The following is a 25,046-nucleotide window of genomic DNA, read 5'->3' as shown; positions in this document are numbered from 1 at the left end:
GATTAAAACCCTTTTTGCAGACTGTCAGCTTAATCCATGTGAAGCTCTGCACTCATGCTCTGAGACCTCAATGGTAGAACTAGTATATGTGTACACCTTGTGATGAAAAAAATGCAATTTACTGTAAATAACTTCTTTGAAAGTTGCACTTGCATGTTTAATATTGTCAATGTTCAGGTTCTGATTAAACCATTAATAGCAATGGTGCTAAAGCAGTAGTGTTACTGCAAGACAGCACGGCCAACTGTAGATTAAGGACTAAAACAGAAACATGTGTACACGTGTACATACATATGTGAATGAATACCTGTCTGCTTAGTGTTGTAGAGTTGACAAAGAGTTCATTCCACATACTGTATCATCACCTGAGAGGTAATAATTATTTTGGAACAGACTTTTCACGATAAAGGATAAACAGCCCTTTAAATAATGTTTATAATTTCAATTACGTTACTATGATTTAGTTTGGAATCCAAAATGTATTGTTTGACTTTGATTTGGTCTTACATCTTATAAACCCAATCGCAATGTTTGATTATGATAACTTCTGGGTAGAAAACTCCTCCGTGCCGTACATACAATTTAATTGCGATGAGTAAACAACTTGATGTACTCTCATCTCATTTATCTAAAATGCATGTTTGACACACACTTTCAATAACATTAGGTTAGAAATCTAATTTACCTGTTGGGCCACAGACTAAAGAAAAGGACACCTCCCAAACTATTTTCAATTCAAATTATCTTTATTGGCATGAATGTAACAACAACATTGTTAACAAGTGTTAATACTCCCCTTATCAGGCTCTTCACAAATCAAGGCAAGACTTCCCCACTTTTGTTGGCTCAGAATATTTCTTTTCCTTTACCTATTTTTTTCCATCCCATCACTTATGTCCTTATGTCATATAATTCTAAATCTGCTTTTAAGAGTTCTACATTTCAGTCTTCATGCTATCATAAAGATTGTGCTTGCTTGCTGATATGCTTAGTGAAAGCCCATTTTATAATTGGCTTAAGTAATAGTAATAATGATAATTATAATTATAATAACTTTTTATTATTATTGTATTTATATAGCACCTTTCATGAAACCCACACTTAACAGAATTACAGTGGCTATACTAAGGGAGGCTGTAGGCTGTAGTAAACAAGTGGTGTTTCAGGAGTTTTCTTTTTTAAATGTCCAGGGTTGTAGCATTTTTCAAATATCTGCAGGCAGGGTGTTCCAGAGGGATGGTGCTGCAACACTAAATAATAGAGACAACCCAGTTCACTAATTCCTACAAGTTACTGCCTTCAGTCTGTGGCAGTTGTTTAAAGGTGCTATCCTTTGCTGTTTACATTTTAACATTGCTCGGGGGGGAGGACTCTAATTATTTAATGCTCTTCCAAATATCCACGAGCACTCATTAGTTCTAGCTTAAGATGTGTACCAGGTCTATACCGGTTACAATACTATAGTCTGTCTAGTAAAGCTCACGTTGTGTGAGCAATCAGTGCCAAGCTTGAGATGTGACATAAGTTGTGTCTATATGGAAATAGCCTCGGTGGTTGTGCATAAAACCCAAGCAGTTCTGCTAATAAACATGATAAATGGGCTTGCCCTGGGCCAATTACCACCTGGCAGAAATGGGCAAGGCTGCATTGCCTAGACACTGAATTTAGTTTGTTTCGTATTAGGCCACATTTGGATGCATTCGGCACACATTATTGTGGCCAACCTCAATTCTTTTTGCAATCTACTTTTGTTTCTACCTCCTAACCTGATGGATCCATTTGATTAGTCTGTGTGCTCATTTTTTTTTTTTTACTTCCAATGAAGTTTTCAGACTTTATTGTGTTGAAGTCATGACATGCACAACATACCTTTTATGATGTAATTTATCATTTGACTACACAGTGCTACGTTAGGCCTTGTGCACACTTGAGAGAACAGGTAGGATCCTATACTGACCTTCCCTTTAATGGCCTCATATGCCTGAAGAGGGCGGATAACTTAAATACTATGTTTGTAGCCAGGCAGATGATTTACAGTAACTTGTATTATAAATATGTCACACAATCTCAGTTTAGTTTTTCAAATTGTTTACTAAAAGCACAATAGCAAGTGTACTGCAATATAGAAGTCTTACAATATATTTACCCTAAATGCGATCCCGTTGATTGGGAAACTAGTCCCATTCCTAAATGTATGTGATTTATTTAATTCAATTCTCATTTTCTGCATAATACATTGTTTGGAACTCAAATTTAACTCACATTTTATAAGATTTTACAAACTCATATACTTGACATTTACTCAGGGCACTATTTTAACGATCCAAGCGCATTGGGAAGGTGCGTTAAGAAGGGCTTGTCCGAATCCACTTTTTACTAGGTTGAAGACAGAAAAAGGGTCCATGCGTCAGGCGCATTGTTCAAAAGGGTTGTACTTGTCTTCATTAATTCATGGGTTTGTTTTAGGCGTCACATGCAACAAACAAATGAGATTGTCATCTCCCATTTCTTTTTAAAGCCAAGTGCATTTGGACCATGGCGCATTGCTATTATTATGGCGGATTTGCACCATAATGTTTGTATTAGTTAACTTTTGCATGTGTGTGTGTGTGTGTGTGTGTGTGTGTGTGTGTGTATAACAAGTATAGTGTGCACACGCTGTGCATAAGCCTAGGTACATTTTACTAATGTCCTTTTAAAATGACAATGAAATACTGTGCAAAGATGGGCACAGGTGCATTTGCTATTTAAACAACGTGGGCGCAGGACGGTTTTAAAATAGCTAGCAAATAGCAAAGACGCTTGCGTCGGGCTTTGCGCTGTGCCGAGTTGCAAGATAGGTCCCTCAGTGTTTGTGGTAAGTGGCGTTATTGTGTTTAAGTTTGTGTGTGTCTATGTGTTGTTGATATTGCTATTGTCTGACAAACATACTCATTGCTTGCCGTGTTGTAGCCTAACATAATGTTGCAGTATTCTTTCCCTGTTTTCTTGATAGGCTGAGTATGAACTTGATGGCTGCCGGTGCTGAACATGTTCCAAAAGTTAAACAGCCATGCTATTTGTCATATGCCGTGTCTCTGTGAAAGTGAAAGTGATTAAACTTGGATGCATCAGCAACCACAGTAAAACATTGTGGTGTCAAAGGACCTCAAAATGTAACGTAATTAAGCCTGCAACAAAATCACTGTCTTTCCTCCACGCAATGTTGGTCCCTCCCAGGGATGTTTGTTAAATCAGATTTATACGCTTCATCTAATCAGTGTAAACTCTGCTGCCCATTTATGTAGGTCTTTCAAATTCATTCTCTGTGTATGCCTCTGGGAGTACACAGCAGCCTCTTCACTCATCTTGCGTGCACTATATCATTTCAACTCATCTGTCTTTAAAAAATATAGCCAGTAATTTAAGCTCAAGTAATATCAGTCAGAGTCAAAAAGTTTAATGTTCCTGGAATTGTGCATGCTGGTTCGCTGTCACATTGTCACTGCTTATTGGGAAGCTATAACAAACCAAAAGGCCTGCTGTGACAAATGCCTATAATACACATGTTTGTATCAGTTTGCAACTGTTTCCACTGTATTTCTTTTAAGCACATTATGAGAACAAGCAGCTCGGCATCTGCGTGCAGACACAGCAAAATATTATATAGTAAAAATAGCCCAGTAAAATCTGCATGAAGGTAGATAAATTGAATCAGCCTCAGTGCATGCTGTGAGGTTATTGCGGGCATGATTAAATATACATCAAGCTTTTTTAAGTCACTGTTGCAGAACAAAATGTCAACAAGCTTTGACTTGACTGAGTCCATTCCTGTGGGAGGCTGCATGACACATGCCCAGCCCTCTGTTAATGAATAAATGAGCATTTAAAGTGCAGATGAATCATGCAGACCCATAACTCAGTGTGTTCTCATTCTTTGTTTCTATTCAGCCAAGATAAAAGATAAATCCAAACACTTGACCACTAATAACTAAGCTAACATATCAGACAGCCTCCACAGTTCAAAGTACAGTCAGAGAAACTCTGTGGTTCTAGAGCATTGAATTAACCCTTCAACTTTCCGAAATGACATATATTTACGCCTTTTTACTTAAAAAATGATTTACTAACGCATAAATTATATCATTTAAAAACAGTACATGTTAGGTAATCAGTTCACACATCAGTTCATCTAGGAAGCTAGTATGATGGACACAGAACCCTTAACATCAAGCAATTGAAAACAGTATGCGGTTGAATTACTTATCTTTCTTGCCCATTCCTACAGACATATTTACAGTGCTGCCTGTAATCCACAGTGTCTGTTGCCAGCTTTTGGCAATTGATCTACTGTTCAATGGTGTAGGCAGCCAAGTTATGGATGCCATTAGCCCCAATTATGGCTCTGCTTGATTGAAAAATGGCTAAAGAACATAATTGCATTTTGAAGGACCAGGTGCACCACAAACACTATTTCCATATGATGTTTTTGCCTCCATACACAGTGCCAAACAAATCAAATTATGTTTTCATTAACACCGCAATGAAGTCGGATGCCCTCTATGGTTATCTCCACTTCAAAACAATGAACCTTAATGGGACTTTATGATACACAATGTGATCATTTATGAAAATATACCAAACACCCAACCACACTCAGATCAAACCTTGTATATAAGTGTTTTTCTGTGGAACATTTAAGCATTTCTGCAGTCAAATAATTGACTCCTTGCAAAGAAGTTCTGTGTAAAACTGTGCTTAATGTTCAATGTCTTTCTTCTTTCTCATGAGATCTAGTTTATTATCCAACAGTTATTTTTATTTTTTTATAGTGATAGTTAACATGAAGCGGTACAGAAACTAGCATGCTGACTTAATTAAGTGACTCAACTGTTGACCAGGTGCCTATATCTGTGGTGTCCTGATATACCATTTAAAAAGATAGACAACTGATGAAATGAGTAATTCCTTCCTCTTTACCAGGTGTATCACAAATCTGACTGCAACAAGCTAGATATACTGTTTTGCGTTTGAGCATAAAAATAATATGGCAGTGTTAATCAGACATATGGAACAGGCTATTGTATAAAAATAATTAAGGACCTGCACAGATGGAAATCACATTTCCGCATCACTAGCTGCTATTGAATCAACCTGGACACATCAGTGTACTGCTTGCTCAAGAATTGGGAGTCTTGTTGGTGGTGGGGACTCTGTGTGTGTGTGTGTGTGTGTGTGTGTGTATGTGTGTGTGTGTGTGTGTGTGTGTGTGTGTGTGTGTGGAAGGAGTTTGTGTGTGCTTTCATGTGTAAGAATGATGAGGTATTGATTCTACAAACTTAGATTGAAATAAACACACCACTGCACCTCATAATGAGCACTCGTTCAGCTGTGTGAGGAGATGTTGAGCAGACGAGCTGACGGTAAACAGATGTATCAAAGTTGGTTGTCAGGGTGGCTTTGAAAACAGATTCTAAAAATAATAATGTTGTCAGATTATGAATAGTCTTTATGATGATTTAATTTCCGGGATTGTTCCAGTGCCGCCAGATATTCCACTGGATGTACCTTATTTTCGGCTGGATCTCAGTTACCTTCTGCTTTCTTTGTGTTGGCATTCTAAACGCTGGTCGATTTCTGAGGACTATGGTTAACTGCTACTCAGATCTCTGCAGGGTAAATCCACACAGCTAGATAGACTATCTGTCCAATTTGAGTTTTCTGTTGCATGACTTAAACAACCTTTGAACATACACATTCCACCAAAACAAGTTTCTTCTGAAGGCTATTTTGCTTATAGCCCCAACCAAGGCAATTGTAATTGGTTTAAAGAAATGCCAATAAACCAGAGCATGTTTTTCTCCTATTCCGGAATGTTGTGTGGACTAGCCAGCAGGGCTGTGGAGGAAGGTCTGGCAATGCCAGACTAAATAATGTATTGCTTTTTCGTCAAAAATATTTAAAAAAACATAATGACTGGAATGGTTAATTCAGGCTTATATCACCAATACTATTTCAGGATCCATCCTGTGTGGGGACATACATCATTCAAGTTTTTATTACAGTCTAGAAGCCCTTAAGTAATGCAGCCTAGACAGGACATAACTTTGCTCTTAGAAGCTTTTCAGAGTGAAAACCTCTGATACATTCAACAAACTAATCATATCACTCCATTGTGCAGGTTTGGCTGCTGTCAGACTGATACTCCTACAGCAAAATCTGACTGGAGTGTGTAATGAGCAATTCTGTCTGTGTGCTTCCTCACTGGCCTCAGACAGACGAGTCATTGTGTTCAGCAAAGGTGTCACCGCCACACAAGCAGTGGAAATTATTTCACCCTTCAATGAATTCTTGACGGCCAACAATGATTGCTGCTCTGCTGTTGCCTGTCCTGTAGGCTCATTGAGTTTGGTGTATTGCTTGTTTCATAGCTTCCTGTTAATTACTTTCAAGGTGAGATTGTCTCTTTCAGAAGAGGTGATCATGTTGGTGTAATGATAAGGACACTTTCATTATAGCGCAATATTATTGATATGGATAGTTTAAAAAATGATTTTCCCCACATTATTTTTGTGGATCTTGAAACTGTGTATATCAGCGTGTGTCCTGATTATCTCCAAGTGCTTAACTGATATTTCTCAACCCTAAGGCTTGCATGTTCTTGAGAGTATGTGATTGCTGCTTAGCTAAACGCTTTTAGTTCGTAGTGAGGATGAAGGTTCCTTGAGATTTTGTGACTTCTACCAAGCAGGGTGCTTGCCTGAAATGTGCCTTTTTTTTCTTGTGAGGCATACAACATCAATAGCATGAACCAACGCATTGTGTTTGCACCAAACATATGTCCTAGTATGTCTTTTGTCCATTGTGGGGAGAAATCAATAGTTGTATATTCCAATTAAGAAATGCTTCTTGACTATACTAGAAGCTTTCTTAATGTAAAGTATCTTATTGCATTTCTTCTACAAAGCATACTCCTGCAGAATGCTGACTGTACCAATACAATTAGATCAGGGGCTCATTTTGTAGGATTCAGTAACACATCATCCTATTGATTCTGTGCAGTGTAGCCTATCCAAAAGAGCTGAGATCAAAGGAATTGTTGCCCAAGGCTCATTTCTGTTACACTTTTCTTACGATGAGAAGGACAACTTGATGGACCGACAGTACTGTACAGCACTCCTACTAAAGCTGAGCGATATGTATTTTCAGGTAGTCCTGTCTAAGATGAGGCAATGTACCTGATTAATGGTATATCAAATTTAGCTTGTTTCTGTAGCTGTAATAGCGTTTATAATGAATTGCCTCATTATAGTTGTGGAAGCCCATATTATAGGAAAAGACATAGCTATTTTTCATTGTAGTTGTAACAGCATTTTTTGCAAAGTGGTTTCACTATGTATTCACAAATCTGTGGCACAGTATGCTCCCAGCATTATTTTCACAAAAGGAGAAAAAAAAGAATTAGATTAGGAGAAATTGATCTTTTAATTGGTTAGCTCTGCTAGGGAAAAGCAGAACAATCTTTCAGTCTGTTTTAGTATTATGGAGATTATCACATGTTTTCATCTTTTAATTCTTTTCTTCATTTACTGTCAGCTGTTGACCTTAGAAAACCATGCAACAGGTTAGAAACTTGAAGCAGTTTTGAATATTTTAAACAGCAACATTTTGCACTAGGGGAGGAAAGAAATCAAAACAAATAAATAATTCAATGTATACCTGGATTTGTGTAATTTTTTTTTTTTTTTTGCTCTCAGTATCAGTGGCTGATCTCCACAATAGCAATGTGCCATGACCCACAAAGCCATGAAGACACTGACACTGTTGCAAATGCACAAAAGCTGCATTTTGTCACCACTATGTAACTTCCATATACGTCCGTATGTTACCTAACCAACTATAATGACCTCTCCTCTTGTCCAGGTGACTACCCTCGTGAACACCAGTAACAAAGGACCATCCAGTAAGAAAAAGGGGCGCTCCAAGAAGGCCCATGTCCTGGCAGTGTCTGTTGAGCAGGCTACCCAGAACTTTCTTGAAAAGGGTGAGCAGATCGCCAAAGACAGCCAGGACCTCAAGGAGGAGCTCATTGCTGCTGTGGAGGATGTTCGTAAGCAAGGTGAGATTGTTGAATGTTCTTAGAACGATGTTTTTTTGGGGGGGGGGGGACTGCATTGTCAATCCACAAGATCCCTGCTATTCACCATCAGACATGTAGTAATGGCCCCTTTCACTCAGCAAAACTATTGTTTTTCGGTGAGAGAGTAGTCGTAGTCCCTTCAGGTTCATACATGTAATGAGTATTCAGAGTGAGTACAACCCATCTTATTTTCTAGGATTGAAGGCTACACAGGGAGCGTAATTGCTGTGAAAAGGTTAATGTTTGAATAAAGTATTAAGTGCTCTGAACAAGTCAAATGCACAAAGTTGTGTACTTTAAAAGGATGTAGAGTTTAGAGTGGCGAAGCAAATCCATTAAATAAAAAAATAAAAATAAAATATATATATATATATATATATATATATATAATAACAACACATTTGTACTTATTAGTTTTGGGCTTCACTTGATGCATGCAGCTTCATGAATGTAATGAGCATAGATCCTGAGTTGTTGACCCTAAAGTCATGCATTGTTAGAGCTTTGACTGTCTCTGATGGTGGGGAGCATCGCTGAATTATTATTATTTTTTTTATTTTATTTTTTATTTTTATTTTTTTTATTTTTTTTTAAAGATTTAAGGCATTTTGGCCTTTAATTGATAGGGCCGTTGTAGACAGGAAGGGGGGAGAAGGGGAAGACATGCAGCAAAGGGCTGCAGGTTGGAATCAAACCCTGCTGTAAGGTCTGCACCTTGGTACATGGGTGCACACGTTTTACCAGGTGAGCTACCAGGGCGCCCTCATTGTTGAATTTTAAGATAGAAAAGCCCATTCTCCTTAGCAACAATTTGAACATTTCAGATGTGGGTTAACGCTAAAACCTCTGCATTGACAAAAAATTCTTCACTTCAACAAATCATGCTCAATCTTTTCAGGGAGGATGGCACTCCATGGTCACTGTTCCCAAAGTTCCTTTCCTGTGCTGAGAGCAAGTCAGTGAGCCTTTATGTGAATCAGATGTTTGTCCCCAGAATGGAATTGGATTCCCCGTTCAATAACTACATCAGCAGTAAGAGCAAATGGAGCTCAGCATACCGTGTGTTGTGTTGTAGCCGTATTCCTCATCCTGCACTGTCAGCTCCACTTAGCCGCCGGTGCTATTGAACACTGACTTGAATGCGTTGGCACTCAGCTCTTTTGAGGCGTGAAATAGACTGTTGCCACACTGGTCATCACCACAGCTGACATCAAAAACCACAAGATCAATCTTATCACTTTTTTGGCATGTGATCCAAAACCAAAAAAAAGGAAGGCTGATAAAGTTTTTTTTATACATTCATATTTTTTGTGTATTCTATCTCTTTAGTACATGTTTTGAGCTAATGTGGTGCCTTTTTGCATTTGTGTTTGCCTTCATGTTTATAAATAATTGCACTGCCCTTTCTGGTTCTTTTAGTGGCAAGGCTCTGCCTTTTAAAAAAAACAATGATTTAAACTCAGTATCTGTCTTACCCAGAAAAAACAAACTCTGGCTGTTAATACCCTTAACCTTTTACTGCCATTATAAAAAAATATGGGCATGCTCAAAAGCTCTTAGGTACCGAAGTGGACTGCTGATGGGACACACTCTTTATTCTCTCTCTACAAACTTTTTTGCTAGGTTGGATATAATTACATGTCAGGAAAAATGTTAATAATATTAGACCTAAGAGCCAGAAATGTGCTATGTTGACTGTATTCATCAGACTTTAAAATAATCTTTTTTTAGCATCATCTAGAAGTGTGCCCAAATGGCATCATCAGCCTAGTCAAGGTTATGGTGAATTGTAAAACATCTTTAAATCTGTCAATACCTAATCATTCCAAACCCTTTTATCTTGATTCATGATTCAAAATACGCATGGTGATTTCAGACCACAGAGGGCCTCAATAATCAGGCCCTTTGTATCGTCACTAGTGTCTAGCTCATCACTGGGCGAGACAGACTTGGCACTACCAGCAACAGTATGTGTTTAGATGCCTGCCTCTGTTTATTTCTGTTAGGATGTGTCCGGTTCACTTTCCTCTGATTAGTTTATTTTTTTGTAATTGGACAAACCGCTTCATTTGCTACATAGTTTTTGATTTATGCTGAGAGCTGGCACCCTTGCCCAGAGTCATGGAGGATTTGATGCTTTCTGGAATGTCATTTCATCTATGGTGAAATGATTGAAGGAAGGGCCTAGCCGAACCACTTTGAAGCACATTATGTAGCGCAACAGGTCACCAGTCATGATGAGTCTGTCAGGCTTTTAGGTTACAAGCTCTTTGATTTCTGTGGTTGTGTGGGTTTGAGCAATCGGGAGCTTCTTTGAAGCCAAATTTAAATCAAATCTATTTCCTAACAAAAAACCCAATTTAACCAGCCCTGAATTATATGAAAGAAATTAATAGTGGGCCTTAAATGGGTTAGATACAGTGCAGACACAGATTCAAGAAACAATCACACACCTTAATGTATTTATACCACGACATTAGCTCACTTTATCTTCAACTGGTGTTAAACAATATGTACATAAAGAATGTGTGTATACATTGTACACACACAAATACACATACTCACACACAGATAAAAATACATACTCAACTCTAAGGTAAAATATAATCACGTCACTATCTTCCACTTTTTTTCTCCCTTGCGTCTTGCAGGAGAGACGATGCGTATTGCCTCGTCAGAGTTTGCCGATGACCCGTGTTCCTCTGTGAAACGAGGCACCATGGTGAGGGCCGCCCGCGCCCTGCTCTCAGCTGTCACCCGCCTGCTCATTCTTGCTGACATGGCTGATGTCATGAGGCTGCTGGCCCACCTTAAAATTGTAAGTGTAATCATCACCTTATTTTCACACAAGTATGATGTTGTTTAGCCAAAGAACAAAGTGTACATCTTGAACAGTTCAACAATGTGTTTGGTGGCCAAAATCACCCTGGGGCCTCTCAGAGTTATGAAGCCATGTTTAGGGGTTATGTTGTATGAGAGTTGCATTCAGAATACTATACTATGTTATGTCAAGCATGCCTTGAAATTACAGACTCCCCAAATGCTTTTTGCAAGTAACAGAATCAAGTGTATTTATGAGACATGCATGCACAGTGTTAAAGTACAGATGTTGAGTTCTCCCTGGTGTTGTGTAGTCCACATAAGAAATGTATGCTTTCATAACCACCTCTGTTAACATTAGCATATAGATGAGGCATGGAGAAGTATGCTGGGAACCCACATCTGACTGTACAGTATTTATATCATACCATGAGGCTCTGGTGTGATTAACTGCACATGCCCATCCCACTCACTGACTATAGAGTCATTTGTAGAACGAAGGTTGTTTTAGTCCTTTATTGTGAAAATGGCTCAGGGCTTTGGAAGAGAAGTTATTAAAGGGTACTAGAAAGAATGACATGCAATTGGTATTATCTGAAACAAACTCAGGCCTGCATGCACTTTAATTCACTTACTTTGCCCCTCTTTCTCTCTCTCTCTCTCACACACACACACACACACACACACACACACACACACACACACACCACACACACCCCACCCCACACACACACACACACACACACACACACACACACACACACACACACACACACACACACACACACACACACACACAGATTCCTTTTTGAGGCCCACACAGGGGCTTAACTCAGCCAGTATAAACCCCACCATCAAAGGCCACTTAAAAGTTACTCTTCTTCCCTCTATCCCATTACATCTGTGAATCATTTCATTGGGGATAGAAGGAGTTCAGAATCAGAATGCACCTGAAAAAGGGAATAGGGTGTTGCTGGAGTGAGACTCATTAAATGCACAACTAAATGGTTTCATCTTTTTTAACCTGCTTGCAATTACAGTGTTCATTATTCTTTTACTATGTACTGTATGTTGTAACATTTGTGGCTTAAGGTTATTACGGAATTAAACTACTTGGATTAATGGTGGTAGTTTTCTGTTGCATCCATCTTTTAAGATCCAGTGTTTACAGTATGTGTGTGGTGTGTGTGTGTGTGTGTGTGTGTGTGTGTGTGTGTGTGTGTGTGTGGTGTGGTGTGTGTGTGGTTGTGTGTGTGTGGTGTGTGTGTGGTGTGTGTGTGTGTGTGTGTGGGTGTGTTGTGTGTGTTGTGTGTGGTGTGGGGTGTGTGTGTGTGTGTGTGTGTGTGTGTGTGTGTGTGTGTGTGTTCCAGGTGGAGGAGGCCCTGGAGGGAGTTAAGAATGCGACCAATGAGCAGGACCTGGCCAACCGCTTCAAGGAGTTTGGGAAGGAGATGGTGAAGCTTAACTATGTGGCAGCCCGGAGACAACAGGTAACTGGAAGCCCCCTGTGTCCTGCTCAGTCTTTCTCAGAAAAAGTAAACCACTCCTGACTTGTGTGTCACATTCAGGTGCAGGGAGTTCCCGTAGCAGAAAGCTCCTTCCAGTGTCTACACTCTGGCTTTCTCTGTCTTGGTGATTTCTAAATTTCATTTGTAGGTTGTTAGGTGCAGAACACAAATACTGGTTAAAACTATGGGAGATACAGTAATTGGTGTGATAATGTATGGGTTTAGGCCCTTGTGTGAGAATAATGGTGGCTCAAACTCAAACCAAGCAAGTGTATTGAAAATAAATATAGACACAATCAGACGTGTGTAGAGAGAATCCTGATTGACAGGACATCAATCAGTGACTAGCAAGAGTAGTTTGGTGTCAGATTCTGACAAAAATATAGTAAAGGCTAGCTTTTATAGAAACACACACACACACACACACACAGAGACACACACAACACACACACACACACACACACACTGTAAAATGTGGTTATTATAGCAGAAAAATAACCTGTTTTCATTCAACTATTGTACTATTAGTTGTGGTGTTATGTAAACAACACCGACAGTTCCACCACATTCAAAGGGCTTCATTTCATATATATTTTTGATATATTATGGTATTAGTATCAAAATATCAGCACCAGTGCATATTGTACCCAGGAGAATAGCACATGAAAGTGTTTGAATATCTATCATTGCCCCCAGTGTGACAAAAAGCTTTTAGAAGATTTTTCCTGCGAGTGTCATGTTGGCAACAATCCACCCTGCTGAACTGTCCCAGAGCAAAACACTGAGCTGAATTCTATCCAGCTCCAGGGCTGCTGTTCTGCTGACGCTGCCCTAACTTTGTGTGGTTGGAACAATACCAATTCATCAGATGGGACATGAACTTATGTTTGGAAAGGAAATGTCTTGAACTAGGATCAGTTCATACTCTGTCTCTATTGTGAATCAGCGATGCCATCAAAGGTCCTCTTCTTTTTTTCAGCTCTTGATGCAATATTTGAACATTTTGAGAAAGACACTCTTTCGCATGTACTGTATTGTATAGGATCTTTCCTAATTCTTGTATATGGACTGCCTTTTCTTTAAGGAATGACTATACTTGTTTTTAATGCTAACTTGATGACCTTTGTCACCTTTTCAGGAACTGAAAGACCCCCAGTGTCGAGATGAGATGGCAGCTGCACGTGGGGCTCTTAAGAAAAACGCCACCATGCTGTACACTGCCTCACAGGCCTTCCTGCGCCACCCAGATGTGGCGGCTACACGTGCCAATCGAGACTACGTGTTCAAGCAGGTTCAGGAGGCCATAGGAGGCATTTCCAGTGCTGCTCAGGCCACCTCGCCCACTGATGAGAAGCACGGCCATGCCGGCATTGGGGAACTGGCTGCTGCCCTCAATGAATTTGATGTAAGTCTGCAAGCATTCTGTTCTTTCTTGAATTACTACACGCAGCACATACATATTCTGGCTCTGGTATATCCCAACTATGAGAGAATGTTAATGACCATTAATGAGGCAATTCTGTAGTGAACACACCTAGATTCCTGAAGGTTCCTGAATGTATCAACAGTTGTTGTTTTTTCCACTTGTGATTTTGTCACATGTGCTGCATGATTATATTATAGCCTGTGCTTAAGCATAACAGTGCGAAAAGTATACCTTTTTATACAGTAGGCACATCAATATGATTTGACATTTCCAAGATCTGCTATATAAGATGGCTTGGTCATGTACATTTCTACCTATAACAGAAACAAAAACATAATTAAGGTTATATGGGGTACCCTGCCTCCAAGACTTTATTCAGACTACCCTCTTGTCAAATTCTTCATATTGTGTGCATGTTATTAGAAATACTGCATGCTAAATCAGAAGTTCTTATCTGCACTACTTTGTGAAGGCTGCTGTATCTACATGGGCTTTCATACTGACACGTTCAGTATCTAAATAAATAAGTATTTTCAGTGTCACAAAGACATATTTATTTACTTCTTATTTCTCTCTATAAGTCTCTATATCTCTGACACACAAAACTGAGTTTTTGCCATAGACACGATTCATTGCTACCATCTAGTGGTTATATATTGATGGTGAACTATTTGTATGATCATAGATGGTAACTTTTTAGCTGTTTAGGGGATCAAGTCAGGAGATTGAGGTTTTGGATATTGGCTTGGGATTTGGAGCCCTTTAATTTTTCATTACAAACATACACATCAAAACATATTGTGGATGGAATATTGTAAGTTAGAAAACCAGGAGTACTCTGAGACCCTGGGGAACAGGCCTAAGAACCACTGTTTCAGTGTAAAATAAGCACTTTGATTTATGTATCAAATTCAAAACAGTATTCACACTTCAGTCTTTGTCATGCTTGATGAGACCCAGATTGAGTTTGGGTATACATGACTGACATTCAGAGCATTTTTAAATGAATGCTGAATATTTCCCTTTCAGGACCCCCAACATTACAGCAGCATTACTTCACAATCTACTTTTTTCTGATAATGTGTTATAGCTGAAACACACTATAGAGGTTCAGAGATATAACACATATTGTAGCATTTTATTAGGACATTTATCCCTTCTCTGCCTACAAAGTAAGACTTATTGTATCATTAGAAAACATACCCGCTGCTCTTGTGTGATATTTAATTCTATAGCACGTTTGATATTATGTACTGTCCCCACTAGTCTAGCCTTGCCAGCAGAAGCAGTCAAACCACTTATAAGATGCTACACAATGCAATTGCCTATTTTCCTCACCAGGATCGATCAATAGTTTTATCTTTCTCTAAATCATCTAATCTGGATCTGTCTACAGAATCGGATTGGCTAGTTGTTACAAACCCAGCTTTTATTGTTAGAGATTGACACATGTCACACTATCTCACTTAAACCCAGCTGCACCTTACCCACTTCTGTGAGAGGAATAGAGTTGAATATGTTCTGCAGTTTTGCTCCTTTATAGCTCTACTTTTATTTGATATCAATAAAACTGAACTGCCACGGAGTCTTCAGGAAGTTACTCAAGAATATATACGATATGTATTTTGACAGGAACAAACTTATTACCTAGGGATTTTCACTGATTAGTGGACTTGGATGATGAATACGATTTAGATTTTTGAGATGACAATTTGATTTGATGAATAAACCCAAACTCTTAACATGTTGTGTTTAATAACAGAAATGTTCAAGTTGCCTAAGATTGAATGACAGAACACACATGGGAAACAATGGACATAAAGTAAAGTATTATAAAGTAAATCAAAAAGTGCAAACTTTCAAGTACAATGAAGTAGACGTTCTTAACGTACTTAGCCTCTAAATGAAATGAGATCAACCCAAGCAGCAATCTGGGAGAGGAGACTACATCCATATTTTACACAGTCAATCGATCAACTGTAGTAAATGCTCTGATTGCTGATCTGTATTACGAGATGGGAGTCATTTTGTTTATGACTTGCTAAACATAATTTGTATGTATTTTTAGGTAAATAATTGTTTAATGGATTACTGTAATGTTTTTATTAATGACGCACTTATCAAAGACATAAAACATAAACATATTTAGTAATTTAGTTTTTTTTTTTTTAAGATTATTTTTTGGGGTATTTTAGGCCTTTATTTTTATAGGACAGCTGAATACATGAAAGAGAAGAGAGAGGGGGAATGACATTCAGCAAAGGGCCGCAGGTCAGATTTGAACCTGCTGCCGCTGCATCGTGAAGTAGACCTCTATAGATATATGTATATCTATATATCTATCTATATGGGCGCGCACTTTACCAGGTGAGCTACCCAGGCTCCCAGTTATTTAGTTTTAACCATAGTGAGAGCGGCATACTTTACACTTTGACATTTATTTCCAAGACACTGCATAGTTTTTTGTTGTCATATGTATCTTTCCCCTTTGTTACTCTGTTTAATATGCACTTAAAACAATGCACTGTTTTTTATGGTAGGATGAACGAAGTCTATGCTGTACTTTACAGTGTTATTGATTTTTCTGTCCACAACGTTGCTAGTTCACAGTATGCCAGTGTCCCCTTGTGGTGATCTTTGGAAATTGCAAGTGTCTTCTATTTTGACTGAAAGTGCTCATATTATGCTTTCTGGCATTTTCCCTTTCCTTTATTGTTTTATATATCTTTTTTGTGCATGTTATAGGCTTCCAATGTGAAAAAGCCCAAAGTCTACCTTAAAGGGACTCACCATCTCTAACACTGTTCACAAACAGCTCTACTGTAGTCCCGCCTTTACTTCCGTGACGAATGTGTCACTTTATAACCCACGTTATAATGCTCGCCTAGCATGGCAGGCCCTCATTCTCTGCTTCTAATTAGCTTGCAGTGCTGACCTAGGTACTGCACATGTGCGACTCCCAACAAAGATGAAATAGAAGTGTGATGCATTGCTCTGTAGCTAAAACGGAGCTCAACTCACAGGGTGAAAAGAGGAGCTGCAGCAATGTGTAGTACAACAAAAATGATATTAAGACCTATTAGATTAACAACTAAAAGTCTAAAAGGGCTTAGACACTTTGAGAAGAACTACATTCTAGTTTTATCTGAACCTGCTGTCCTGTCATTCTGTACGAGGCTGTGGCCTCTAATCGCATCAGCTCTGTTTTTATGTAAAACAGTACGCCGTTTTGGAACAGCCAAAAACCTGCATAATGTGATTCCATTCAGCAGACAGACAGACAGGCAGCAGTTAGATGAGACAAATTGCCCTTTGCTTAGCCCTCTGTGCTTGCCTGAAGCTGGTGCATGTTTAATTCCTAATTTACAACAGAGACACAGGCGATGGCCAGATCCTCTCATAATAGTTATAACCTGATTTACTAAGCTATGAGGGATTTTGTGCATGTGCGTGTGCATGACTGTGCATGGGCTACAGTACGTGTTTTATGCACATGCACTTTTGTAAGTGGTTGTTTGGTGGTAAAGCACATGGACATTTACACACAATGGTGCATATCATTCGGGATACATATTCTATTTTTATATAAGGATACATTGGGGGCAGCTATATGCTATTTTCCAGGTATTCTTAAACTCTCACTTCCTCTTTTTTCTTTCCATCCACATGAACCCACAAGCACTCACATGCACACTTGCTTTGTTGTCAGTAATGGAGTTTGGAGTTGGATGATTGCTTTTATCTGTTTTGGGGTGCTTGTCCCAAGTCAGCTTTGATCTGTTACTCAGTCTTTGACTCCTCTGCAATGGTTAGATGCATGGATGGATGGCAGACCTGAGTACAACACAGACATAGACTCAGATAGACACAGCTTATCCAGGCAAAACAATGTTATATGGTGCTCATTTCATGGGTTAGGCATGAGTGAGTGGATATGGACAAATCTTTTTACTGGTTTTGATTCCTTCATTCTCTATTCTGTCACCAGTGTTTCTTACAGCCTGTTGCACTTGTACATTATAGGACATTTAGTCACACAAAAATGCAGATGCGTGTCTAGGCGGTGACAATAATTGATGTCCGTCTTACACTTATACTGAGGAATGAAAGATCCTGATCATAGTGTACACACGTATTGCTTTTTTGGGTAGACTGAAGAAAAAAAACAGTATTTTTCATCTCCTCTTTTCTAATGCCGAGAATGTGCAATCATCTGTAAAAACAGCACAACAACACAAACAAATTGGCAGAATATAGATCGGCTGCTATGTGGATTATTTTCCATGTTTAAAGGAGAATTCCGGCCAATTTTTTGTTAGTCTTGATTGCTATAAACATACGAGTACTTTCAACTGAAAAAAAACCAACCTGAATCGGTGCAGGCAACACTAAGTAGCTACAGCTACGTTTACAAGCTTCCAATGAGCTAAAATGGCAGTTAACGGGGCAAGTTTTAGATTGCCTTTGAGCCCAGTTTACTGGCACACAATGCATTTAATGCTTGCTTGCCTGTTTAGCTGCTAGAGCTAGCAGTTAGCTGCTGGTAACAATCCCCTGAGCGCCCTTTGGTGTGTTGGGTGTTCTGCCTTCGCCGCGATAAATTTGTAGTTTTTTTTCTTCCTAAAAAATAGATAATTGAGCACTGTAGTGGTTATGACCATATCAGTAACTATGTAACTACATGTAAACCAGCTAAATATGATTGTGGCTTGAACAGTAATAATGTTACTGCCAGCTGTAGCTCGAGCTTGGAGCAGCTGCTTCTGCTGCCTGTTGCACCTCTCTGTCTGGTTCTTTCCAACTCTTGTGAGGCGAGTTCTTTGTCTGTATTCTCGTGTTTCAAACAAATAAGGATGACCATCAAACGCAAAAGGCTATTCCGTGTGTTGTATATCTGCTATATTCTCCTAATTACATTACTCCAAGCTTTTTCCCTTGTGAACAACTTCGCTCTTCCCACACATTATCTGCACACTACTATTTAGCTACATTTTCCTACAACTGAATTCCCGGGAGGCAGCGCGAGGCAACAGCTAGCCTTCAGTGCTTTTATTAGTTGTTAGCTGATAGCTAATGATAAATGTGTTGAGCCAGGCTTTTGTGAAAATCATAAAGCAGCAGTGTGTATTTGTAGCTCATCCATTTTGTGTGTGATCATCTGGTGTTCGTGAGTAGGAGGCTTAGCAGCGTCAATCTGTGTGCTAGTTCCCTTAGCCAAGCAGGCAGCCTTCGTCCCTGCCTTCCTTGCCTCCTGCAGCCGACAACAATCCCATGAGCGCCCGGTGGTGTGGTGGGTGTGCTGCCTCCTACTCACGAACACCAGATTAATCACCCACAAAATGGATGAGTTATAAATACACAGGAAATGCTGCGTTATGATTTTCACAAAAGCCTGGCTCAACACACTTATTATTGTCAGCTAACAGCTAACCAGGCAAGCTACCCACCAGCAAGATCAAGACTGCGTAGGTGAATTAATACAATATCTAAATCTGAGTTGAAAACGCATCTTGATGTTACATAAGGGTCCTGTTCATGTTGTACAGACATATGAATTGCATTGTGTGTCTGTTAAGAGGCACAAAGGCACTCTAAAACTTGCCCTGTTAACTGCCGTTTTAGCTCAGTGGAAGCTTGTACACGTAGCTGCAGCTACTTAGTGTTGCCTTCATCGATTCAGTTTGGGGTTTTTCAATTGAAAGTATTCACATATTTATAGCAATCAAGAATAACATAAAAATTGTCCGTAATTCACTAATTTTTTAATTAGGGAAAACATTCTGAGGGCTCTGTATGTTTTGGATGAAAGATAGATGCTCATATGCCACTAAAATAAAAATGAGTAGACTATTGAGTGCATTGCCTCAATTGCTCCTGAACAGGTACAGTCTGTGACACAAAAGGTTAGACAAGATTTTTAAATGCAGCACACAGATGCTGGTCTGTAGCTGGAGTGAAAGGGCAGCTTATGAATAAGACAAGAAAGAGGGTCTGACCTCATCTGTACTGTTGTTTTACTGACACCCAGAATTAGTTTGGAATAAATCAACTTAAGACACTGAGGTACAAGATATATTAAGAGAGAAAGTGAAGGTCAACATCAGTTCAAATTCACTCAATTTCAATGTTGTTTGGCATATAACAAAGAGGCAACATGAAACTCCCCCTCCACCTTTTACCTTTTAGAGTTCCTAATCAAATATTTTTCAAGGGGCTCCTTTTCGGATTGTTGTGTACACGTTTGGAAAGTGTTTCCTCCAAAAATGTAAAATATATAATATGAAAACAAAACTTTTCCCAAGTACCTTTTATAGTTTATTATTTAAGTTAGTTTGCTGTGGACATATTAATGGTTTCAAGCGGTCAACATGTAATTCAGGGTTTTTTATGGCTCAAAATGAAACAAACAACCTATTACATTGAACATTGATTTATGTATTAAAAGTCTGAAGCAAATACGCAAGACCTCATGTGCCTACTGTACCTATATCAGGCTCTGACTATGGTGACTATGATAATAACAGGTTTTATAACCCTTTTTCATTCAAATAAGTGGTGCTGTAAATAAAAGATCTTCATACAATATATAAAACAAAGACCTCAACTGTCAAACAAATGCCACCCAGTGTAAAAAATAACTCATACAGAGTCTTCCCGTGAGCCAGTTAATAATGGCAAGGTTGACATTTGGTTATCTTGTTATGTGACTAGTAAAATAGTGACAGTTCACTCTTTTTACACAGATATACCTTTTTTGTTATCAACATGAGCAATGGCCAGTGATTAGCTAACATTTTATCCGTTTTCCATCATGTTTTTTTTTTTTAACCATGCACCACTCTGACATGACATTGTCATGAACACATGACACAGTTATGACACAGTCATGACACATGAACCTTAACCCTAACCCCAACGAATGACACTTGCTAAAAGAAGCATTATGTCATAAACATTTATGACTTGTTTATAATGTTTTACGACACGTTCATGACAGCGTCATGTCAATCTTATGTAGATATGTTCAATTAAAGTGTAACCAATATAAGTTTTATTATTGAGGTCACAGTTAAGTTTTGGTAAAGGCAACAAAATCTGAGCAAGGCCACCTTTAAATTCGCTGTGCAGGATAATATCCCTGTCATGTTGGAACAAAAGTCTTTATTCTGGGATCTGAGTTCAGTGGGAGGACAGATGGAGTCAGGGCCTGATGGGTATGTGAGTAAAGACATGCTGTAGCACAAACAGGTGTAGATTTTTAGGTCACAGCATAAATATACTGTGTAGCAGTTTTATTAAATTTAAAGAACGCAAAAAAAAAATGCTTGAAGTGAATTTATAAATTCAGTGTAGCAAAAATTGAGATGTACAATGATTTTTTATAACGCAGGTAGTATACCAGTTGTTTTTACCCCATGTACATGCAAAATATCTGTTTCTGAGGAAGACTAATCACTATCTGGGAGCATTTACATGCAGGCAGGAAACAGACATACTGTAACTCTCTCCCTCTCACCTTCTAGCTGCACTACACATTATATTATGCAAAAGATCTCTGTCTCCATGCCGTTCTACTGCTTTACAGCTCCTTATCTTTTGTATAGTCAAAAGCACCTGATACAGCCTTTTAAAACTGTGACACTGTTGGTCTCTCCCGCTCTCTCACACATTTAAAGTTTCACATACAAAGACATCAGCTTGTGAGCAGCAGCAGCAAAGTAAGTACTATTCTCATAGAGCTTTTTTGAATTTGAAGACAAGATACTATGACTCAGGTAATGTAACTGAGCTAGGAAAGCCACGCCAGTACATGTACGAGTTATAAAGGTCTTCCTTTTTATTCTTCTGCTGCTGTTGCTGCTGCTGCCGCTGCCTTCAATTAGATGAGAGACGGGAAGAGTAGGGAGAAGATGGCGATGGTGTCTCTTTACATAATTGTTATTGCATCAAAATGATTACCCCGTCCTCAGCGCTTCTTCTTTCAACCAGAAAATTCAATTTGCCTCTTACTGAGCAGGGATATACTATTTCATTGTTGGATTTGGATTTTTTATTTATTTATTATTTTTTACTTTATTATGTCAAGTTTGGCCCAGCACTGTGTCCTTTGTGTGTCACATCTGCTTTGGTTGGCTCAATGCAAACAGGTGGTCAAAGGTGCAGCTGTTCAAATACATAAGATGAAGACTCAAATCACACAGTATGTTCCTGTTTTAACCAGCAGATGGCAGTGTTTAATTACTTTCATCACTTGTCTGTCCTCTCCCTCTCTTCATTCCCCACCCTTACTCTAGCTTTCCCGGTTGTATCCATTTTTATCCTTTTTTATCCTTTTTTCCTGCAAGTCCTTAGAAACAGAGATTTTCAGTCTGGCTCATTCTCCACTCACAGTAAAAGCCGGCTTCACTTTGTATGGTTTTGTGCCATTAATGAAATGGAAGCAATTTTCGGTTGCTGAGATGGGCTGAGAATTTAGTATTATCGTCCACCAGATACAGCCTTACCAGTTTGACCCCTCAGCCGACAGCTGTTGGATAGTAATGCTTTCCCCTCTTTCCACGTGCCCAAAAACAGACGACTCCACAGTTAACAAACCTGTGCTGTACACTTCCCTACACCAGCCTTGTGTTGTCAGCACAACTTATTTTTACCTACAGCTATCTGACATAAAACAAGGTGAATGGTGCTCAGTTAAAGTATATGTGTAATGTATATACACACACACACACACACACACACACACATACACAAACAAACACACACACACACACACACACACACAACATTTCGGTCACACACAGTGCAGACATGCATACACTGGCAAAGCATAGCTTTGAGCTTGCGGCAGAGATCCAAGTCACATTGAATAATTTTTACCACGTTTTTTGTTTGTCCTCTACCTCTTTCTTCTTTTTTAGGGGTTTATTTACACAGCATCTTTCTCACTCCCCCTCACCTCTCTGTCTTCTTTTCCCTCGCTCTCTCGCGTTCTCTCTTTGTTCTCTGTGTCTGATGTCTCCTGAACCAACAGAGGTGTTTGAAATGCTTACATGCATACTCTGAGCCCATTTGGTAGCAGCATTGTATTTTCATGCAAAACTCTCTATGTATTGCAGAGCCTGTAGTCACACTGCACAAGCATATGCTGGTCCTCTCTCTGCATACATTATAGGCTAACTATAACCGGATTTACTTGCTAGCTCAGGGAAAGTGTGTATGAAAGCCAGTCCTTTGAATCTTACTGTGGCAAGCGTTGCTTCCAAGTGTAAGTCGCTGCATGCGTCCATATGTGCAGTGACAGGTAATTGACCACGTGTATGTTTATAAGGTGACACTCCTTGAATTACAGCTGATGTTGGAATTCCAATAAACATCAACTTAAGACCAGTGAGGAGGAGCTGATCTTTTTTGTGTGTGCAATATGTCTATTTTTGAAGATAGACTTCTGATTTTCTTTTTGAGAGTTTGTTTTCATTCTTCCCTTGCCAACAAGATGGATTTCTTTCTCTAGAGATATGAGCAACATGCACGATAGATGGGCTCTTCATTGTTAGTGTGTGCACAGTGGCTGCCTAGTGATGACCTTTTCTCGTGCTCTGTTTGTGTGTGAAACGCTGCTGAGCCAACCTCAGAGAAACAGTGGCTGGAGAGCAACCCTGCTCTAATGTATGTAGATGTATTCCTAACTGAGAGATAGCTTTCTTGGTAATTGCTATATCAATCTGTGCACTCCTATACTTGCTGTCTCATTTCAGACTCTCTCTTATTTCTCTCCCGCTTCCCTCTTTCTCTCTTGCACACGTGCACATGCTTAGACACACGCAGAGTCTGCCGCTTTCTCTCTCCGCATTGTCTCTCCTTCCCCAATTTTTCTCTCTCCTTGACTCACATCGATTTGGCGCTTGAATGTGGGTGCTCAACACATTCTTTGGTTGCTTGTGTGAAACTGGCAAAATAAATGAGTATATCCTGATCAACGCTCCCACTGATACTTGCAGGGTAAGGTCAGCCACAAACATTCACAGATGTGCGCTGACCCCATGCCATTAATAGCAGCATCAAACCCAATGCAAAGTGGCAGTGTTATTGACAAGAACCCTGCTGTGTTCAATAAAACTCCACTCCCCTCCTTCATTTTCACCTTGGCTGAGCCATGTGTTAGCCCAGAGGTACACCTTTAAATTATAACATCCTCTGCCTGCCGATTAACACACTGCCTCATTCTCCATGGACAGATGCACCTGTCAAGAGAAATATGAATAGGGCAACTCAGCTGAAGTAATGGGACATGACCAGGGAGAAAGAAAAGTATTGGTATTGGTTGTTGTTGCTGTACAGTAATTAGCCATTGCCTGTCTTGTCTTGATGGCAATAAGGCAATGGAGAGCTGTGGAGGAAGCAGGAGAGTGGAAGGGGTCATTGATAAACAGGATTCAGAGATCCATACTAGTTACAGTTGGTGCTTATAGCCTTGGGTCCACTGCGATCAGCCTTTACACTTCCTTTTTCTATAAAGCTCAGTTTGCAGCTTTCTGGAATTACTCAGCTCTTCTTGATTATCTCCAGTCATAGATTTAGCCTTGTTAGATTACACTGACTGATGTTCTGCCAAGGCACTTTGGCAGTTGCATTTACATGGCTTGATGATGCACACAACACAGCAAAAGTACTTCAGGACATTTGTCATAATATGTCTGATGGTTTATCATACCAATACATCCTCAAGTATACCCAGACTTCTGAGGTTGGCTATTATTTATCTCTGTTAGTATTGCATGTTATAAGCAAAATTCACTCTGTTTTTCTTGGCTCACATTCTCAGTTAGAAGGAAAGAAATGATTAACAGAGTGTTTAGAGTATATTCTAATCACTCTCTCCATATATGGACAGCCACCCTTAATTAAATGGCAACGACAACTGGCATGAATTGCCTCACTGCATCTTAAGACCTCTCTCAGCATAAAACTCTTGGGAGTTGATTTCTAAGTAGGTGCAGCAAATTACTTCTTTTTTTTTTTTTTAAGGTATCTTGCCTTTCAGTCAAGGTCTTCCCTGTAGGAGCCCCGCCTGCTAGCTTTCACACTCAGCTCTGTTCATTCTCATGGATGCGGGGGCATGCTGGTGCAAGTGTTATGAGCAACACGCATACGCGCGCACACACACACACACACA

The 25,046-nt window shown here is 39.3% G+C and overlaps 1 protein-coding gene and 1 long non-coding RNA gene across 2 annotated transcripts in view; both read left to right on the top strand.

Moving 5' to 3' along the window:
• ctnna2 (catenin (cadherin-associated protein), alpha 2) overlaps positions 1 to 25,046 on the top strand; it is a gene marked incomplete at its 5' end in the record, with an annotated part of 288,570 nt that overhangs the window by 15,702 nt on the left and 247,822 nt on the right. The window contains 4 exon segments of the mRNA XM_032531328.1: positions 7,903 to 8,098; positions 10,771 to 10,937; positions 12,310 to 12,429; positions 13,586 to 13,852. Of these exon segments, the coding sequence (XP_032387219.1) occupies positions 7,903 to 8,098; positions 10,771 to 10,937; positions 12,310 to 12,429; positions 13,586 to 13,852 (750 nt within the window).
• LOC116699818 (uncharacterized) overlaps positions 18,482 to 25,046 on the top strand; it is a 7,420-nt gene continuing 855 nt past the window's right edge. Inside the window, exons 1-2 of the long non-coding RNA XR_004334514.1 lie at positions 18,482 to 18,556; positions 23,079 to 23,083. This is a non-coding gene — a long non-coding RNA (uncharacterized LOC116699818). The remainder of the gene's footprint in view (positions 18,557 to 23,078; positions 23,084 to 25,046) is intronic.

Source organism: Etheostoma spectabile, chromosome 2 (genome assembly GCF_008692095.1).
Source record: "Etheostoma spectabile isolate EspeVRDwgs_2016 chromosome 2, UIUC_Espe_1.0, whole genome shotgun sequence".
NCBI lineage: Eukaryota > Metazoa > Chordata > Actinopteri > Perciformes > Percidae > Etheostoma > Etheostoma spectabile.
The sequence above is the reverse complement of the archived record's forward strand: the minus strand, read 5'-3'. Positions and strand labels throughout refer to the sequence as shown.